General features: G+C 37.8%; 1 protein-coding gene across 2 annotated transcripts; it reads left to right on the plus strand.

The window, feature by feature from the left end:
• Positions 1 to 816: 816 nt before the first annotated feature.
• Positions 817 to 4,932, plus strand: LOC111867963 (signal recognition particle 19 kDa protein). Of its 2 annotated transcripts, none has more exons than XM_023858226.1 (4): positions 817 to 923; positions 1,996 to 2,071; positions 3,133 to 3,313; positions 4,730 to 4,932. In XM_023858226.1, the coding sequence occupies exons 1-4, from the start codon at positions 868 to 870 to the stop codon at positions 4,864 to 4,866; spliced, it is 450 nt and encodes a 149-aa protein (XP_023713994.1). In that variant the 5' UTR covers positions 817 to 867; the 3' UTR covers positions 4,867 to 4,932. The 2 variants fall into 2 exon arrangements, with proteins under 2 accessions (XP_023713994.1, XP_023713995.1); XM_023858227.2 differs by lacking the exon at positions 817 to 923 and adding an exon at positions 933 to 1,137.
• Positions 4,933 to 6,220: the final 1,288 nt, after the last annotated feature.

Consider the following 6,220-nt stretch of genomic DNA (forward strand, 5'->3'; position numbering starts at 1 on the left):
CTATATGTATTTTCCAAGACATTGGATTAAGCAACACATAGTGATTACACCATGAATTAAACCAGACATACCGTGCTGGATCCCTTGGAAAACTGAAGAATCTTATGCCTTCCTTGCTGGATGACAAGCACCCAGCAGCAACACAAGTTTTTGTTCTCATGTTTATGCTGCAAGAAGCAATACAAAAATTATAACGTCACGGTACTCTTAGAACTCCTTCACATTCAACAGACAATCTCTGGGATAAACCGAAAGTTTCTGAACATATCATAAGAAAAATATCATTTAGATGACAGTTCATGATAACAAAGCAGTCTTCTGGGATTTGGCACCGTGTATATGTGAATTATTATAGATTCTGTCGGCAGCGTCAGAATTTATATGGTGTTTGAACTGAAGGAAACGAGGGATGGTGTTTTGGTCTCTGCATCTAAGAAGGAAATCCCAGAAGATTGCTTTCTTCATAGTCACCGCCGTGAAAGCCTCAAATCTTACACAGTTCATGATAACCTCAAAAATTTTAGGCTTGAAAGAATTCTATATGTTTCTAATTCCATTTGTGGTAGTAAGCATAACATTCATATACACAAATAATATCTTTAATATGGAGCTGTAATTTCGTTCGCAAATGTCTACTTTCGTTTCGCAACCATATCAAATCAACATTCATACTTACCAATTTCCATATAATGCGCCACGATAACCGCAAGTAATTATGGGTATTCAAATTGGTTTGTTTAGGCTCTCTGATTGGTCGAGACCGTCGAGACCTGCGTGAAGTTTCTGCAGTCATTCGTAGAGGCAGTAGTTACCGTAGTTACCGTGTTTACCTTTCCCCTATTCCAGTTGCCACCCCCTGATGGCGAGATGGCGAGCATGGCGACTGCGTGGAATCCTGGGAAGAAGCACAGTGAACGTGAGAGGTAATTTGCTAATATGTAAGATGGGAAGCGGTAAACGTAGGTTTACTTTGGCCCATGTTTAAATTCTAGACCGAAATAACATAAATCCTATTTCTTTATTATTCATTCCAAAACTACATAATGTACACGTAAAATCCAGTGTCAGATTATTCAGTGAATGCCAATAAATGAATTTGAAAGGATGCAGAAGGAAGCAGTTATGGCCTAGTTTGAGGTACTATAATTACTTTTATCTAGAGGGACAGGAAATTGACAAAAACAAATCTGTCAGCATAGTTAGTGTTACAGCCAAGATTTGAACAGAGCATCTCCAAAATAAAAGTCGGAAGCATTACTACTTGAGCCAACTTGCTCAGTTATTGTCTTAGCTGTTAGACATTATATAACCTGTTTAATTTATGGAGGATTATTAAGTCAAGGTATAAAGAATACCACTATTTTTCTTCAGGTATAAGTCACCAGCATTAAATTTTATGTTGCTCATGCAGATAGGAACTTTGAGTCCGAGAAACAGTAAAGTGCTCCCTTTCAGTGTTACTGCTTATACGAGTATATGAGTCAAGAACAAAGTTTTTGCATATTCATTCATTCATCAGTAATCTGTCAGACGACAGGTCCACAGTCTCTTCCAAAACAGTTCCTCCACTTAATGCGATCTTCTGTTTTTGGGTAGAGACTATCCAGGAAAAGTGATAATGTGGTAGTTTTTCCATTTGCTTTCCACATCGCAGTACAACAGCCGTTCAAACCACTCTGGTCACGCCTGTTGCTATACGAACTTGAACCATCTCGAGCATCATTTGCTGTGTGCTTCAATTCGCTGCTGATGACGCTGCTTCCGGCATCAGTTTTTGGTGTCTCTCTTCGTCTGATGCCTACCCTTTGACCTGTCCAGCAAGGGAGGCCCTGCCAGTAGCTACGCTACCGCTGGGGTAGCTCTCAGGGTCCTTGGCATACTCAAACCCTCACCACGATAAGGTGGAGACACCAACGAGGGGGTTTTTGCATATGTCAACATGGAAATTAGGAGACTGATGTAAAAATGTAATGAAGTTCCTTGTTCTACTTACAGATGGATTTGTATTTATCCAGCATATATAAACAGCAAGAAGACTTTGGCTGAAGGAAGAAGAATTCCCAAAGACAAGGCAAGTGTCCTTTATTCAACATGTAATATGAACTTTTATCAAACAATTGAGAGATAATCTGGAATGTAATTTCCAGAAGTACGAGTACAATACTAGAGGCAAAAATAAATTATACATCTGAGCATGTAGGGCAGCCTTTTTCAGAATAATGTGTTAAAACAAGGCAAGTAGATTATACAATAAATTGCCAGAAAGAATAAGAATTTTAGAAAATTTCAGAAGCTTTAAAAAGGAGGTAAAATCATTGTTGATCTCAAATACCTTTTACTCGGTTGACAAGTTTTTAAACTCCAACCTTCATTAAAAATTGTCAAATTATGTTGGTGTTAAATCTTTCATCCACCTTTCCTGGCAGTAATAATTTTTTTTTAAATGACACAATTTTAATTGTGATGACTTTAAGTATTGTAATTATGTAATTTATTGTATTTGTGTAATTGATGTGATTTGTCTTGTTTGTCAGTTCACTTCATGTTTTCAAACTAAAATCTTGTATGTGAAATTCTGTACATTAATTGGTGTTGGGGGGCACGGGATAGCATAGTTGGTTGAGGCTCTATGCTACAAGCTGGAAGGTCGCGGGTTCAAGTCCAAATGAGGCCATTGGATTTTTTAAATTGACCTAATTCTTCCAGCTGCCCTATGGCCCTGGTGTCAACTCAGCCTCTAACAGAAATGAGTACCAGGAATATTCTTGGGGTAAAGGGCGGCCGGCGCATAGGGCTGACAACCTTGCTGCCATGTATGAGCCAATTGTGTAGAAAATGTGGAAGCCTCGACATCTCACAACCCTATGAGCCTCCACAGCCTGTTACAGGGATACCTTTACTTACTTCCTTTACTTAATTGGTGTTATAGTTAAGCTGGTTTAGGCACCTAACTCGGGATAGCAGAATGGATCTGAGATGCATTTTGTCTCCTATTGAATGGGTACTGAGGTTCTCTATAAGAGTAAGGACATCAACTAAAGACACTAGTTTTTGCTGAGTTTAGGAGTCAACACTATAGAGTCTTAATGTAGTCTTTCTGTCCTTCAGTTCAACTTGTTTATTTTTATTCAGGCAGTTGAAAATCCAACTCATCAAGAAATACGTGATGTCTTGTCAGCAGCAGGAATGAAAGTTGGAGTGGAAAATAAACTGTATAGTAGAGAGAGGAGCAAGGAGCTTCTGTACCGTGGTCGGATCAGAATCCAGTTGAAATCTGATGATGGTACACCACTTAACCCTGCCTTTCCTTCACGTAAGTTGAATTTTATGATTGGTGGTACATACTGAAATAAATACGCAGCTTGTTTGAGAAGGATCTGCCATATTACAATTTTGACAAAAAGCCCAAAATGTTACCCTTTTTTAAGCCAAACTCATTATTTAATGTTTTCAAAACTGATTACTTACTTATTTACTTACTTACTCGTGGAGCTGAGCCCTTCTTGAAGAGCCGCCAATCCTGCAGCTACTCAAGAATTTCCCAGCATTTTATGGAACCCGAAGGTTCATTACCATGTTCACAAGAGCCCTCCACTGGTTCCTATACCGAGCCAGATCACTCAAATCCATACAATCCCATCCTGTCTGTCTAAAATCCATTTTAATATTGTCCACCCACCTACACCTTGATCTTCTCAGTGGTCTTTCCTTCCAGCTTTCCCACCAATATCCTATATGCATTCCTCTTCTCCCCCAATTGTTCTACATGCCCTGTCCACCTCATCCTCTTTGACTTGATCATTCTAATTATACTTGGGGAAGAGTTCTAGTTTCAAAACTGGTTAGAACTTAACAATTTAAAGTGTTAAAAATAATTCTTATCTTAGAAGCTAGAGCGCTAGTGCTAACAAAGGAGCCTCCCATAGGCACCTGATTCAGTTAATTTTGCCCTGTCCACCTCATCCTCTTTGACTTGATCATTCTAATTATACTTGGGGAAGAGTTCTAGTTTCAAAACTGGTTAGAACTTAACAATTTAAAGTGTTAAAAATAATTCTTATCTTAGAAGCTAGAGCGCTAGTGCTAACAAAGGAGCCTCCCATAGGCACCTGATTCAGTTAATTTAGTCTAACCCATTTCACCACAATCTGTTTCCCTAAGCTAAGTGTTATTAATATCCTTACATTCCTTGGTATTTCAAAAGGCCATTTTCCAAGAGTTGTCCTCTCCAGTACACTGTGTCCTCATCTGGTTGAGTCAGTCAACATTATTTGCCCAACATACTGCAACCTTTAATTTAATATCCAATCTAGAAAAGAAGATACAAAACACCAGCTTTTGTGTAATTTTCTGTATTTAGGATTTATACTCCTGGGTTTAGATAATTTCATCAGCTCTTCAATTTAAGGTATTCTAAACTTCTGCTTTGCCATGGAGTGAGACATTGTATTTCACAGCCTCCAAAACTTATGATTTTAATGATTTTGGATTGAGGTTATATGATTTTTATGTAACTAATACTGTTTGCCACTTACAATCATCTCATTTCATTCAACATTATATAATCTCTATATATTGTCCTTAAATTAAATAAAAGGATCAAACATGCCTGAATTGTTATGCCCTATGCCCATTTCCTAACTTTTGCATGTATATAATTTCCCTTGTGCATCTTCACTTGTTTTCTGCATGAAGAATGTAATTATGGATGTATTGAATTTGTATATAGGTGATTCTGTGATGCTGCATCTTGGGCAGATGATTCCTCAATTGAAATCCCGGCTCGGAAAACAGGGAAGTTCAGACCCGAGTCAGTCTCAGTCAGGCTCTGGAGCTTCAAAGAAAAAGGGTAAAGGTAGACGGTAATTATATTGTGATTTGAAGTACTGTATTGATATGAAAAACAAATAAAGTACTGCTGTTTAAAGCATATTTTATTATATAAAGATACTGGGGTTTACTATAACAATCTGTTGGTACCTGTTATGATGTATTATAATGAGAACCTGCCAGAAGTAGCAGTATGCTTCAACAGTTAGTGCAACTCAGTTTGGGGACATACAGCAATGTAACAGGCGGTGGAGGCCCATAGGGTTGTGAGATGTTGAGGTTCCCACATTTTCCATACAATCGGCTAATAGATGGCGGTAAGGTTGTCAGCATTACATGCAGGCTGCCCTTTACTCCCAAGAATATTCCTAGTACTCATTTCTGTTAGAGGCTGAGTCGACCCCAGGGCCATAGTGCAGCTGGAAGGATTATGTCAATTGAAAAAATCCAGTAACCTCATCAGAACTTGAACCTGCAACCGTCAAGCATAGAGTCTCAACCAACTATGCTATCGCGTGCCCCCAATTAAAGGGAGTAGCATAGAATAATACCAGAAAAGTCAATGTGGCTGGAGTGCTCAAGACTTGTATTCAGGAGATACCTGGTTTGAATCTTGGATCTGTTATTAGCCATCTTGAATAAGACTTTCCATAATTTTCATCCATGTATCCAGCTAAATGGTGGGCTAGTATGTTTAAATAGGCCATATCTGCCATATTCCAGCTTACACACATAATTCGTGATCACATTCCCCTCTTATGCTGTTGGAGTGCACAACATAAAGTCTCTCCTGTATTGTTAACCTCATCATTCTGTACTATGTTTAATTTGTTATGTGGCTGATTATAAATGAGACATATGAGACATGTTAGCATAACCATTATATCTGATGTGAAAGAAATTCTACTACCAAAATTTAGGTTAATTTATGTATACTTTGTAAGTTCATACACTGCAGAGCACATATTAAAATCACTCCATGAATCTGCCTGAATGAAATAACTCGAGAACACCTTGGCAGAGTTTCATGGAATGTGATATAGGGAGTTTATTAACATTTCATGTTTTATGGGGGCCGTCTACATGATGACAGCTTGAAAGTAAAGTAGACGTGGACAACTCTGTCAGGATTACTTTATTGTGGTCACATTATACCTCTAAATGTTTTGATCTTAATTGAACATCATCATCATCAGATGAATTTGGAATAAATAAATAATTACAGTCATCACATTACAAGTTAATGCCAAAATGAATTTCTTTAAAATGGATCCATTTTTCACATCGAGATCTCTGCTGTATTTTAGTATTAAAATGTTAAAATCCTTTAAAATTGAGGATGTAGTTATGTATGGATCTTCTTGTGACACCAAACATTCAGATCAATACT

This window comes from Cryptotermes secundus, unplaced genomic scaffold (assembly GCF_002891405.2).
Source record: "Cryptotermes secundus unplaced genomic scaffold, Csec_1.0 scaffold337, whole genome shotgun sequence".
In the NCBI taxonomy this organism is placed as follows: Eukaryota; Metazoa; Arthropoda; class Insecta; order Blattodea; family Kalotermitidae; genus Cryptotermes; species Cryptotermes secundus.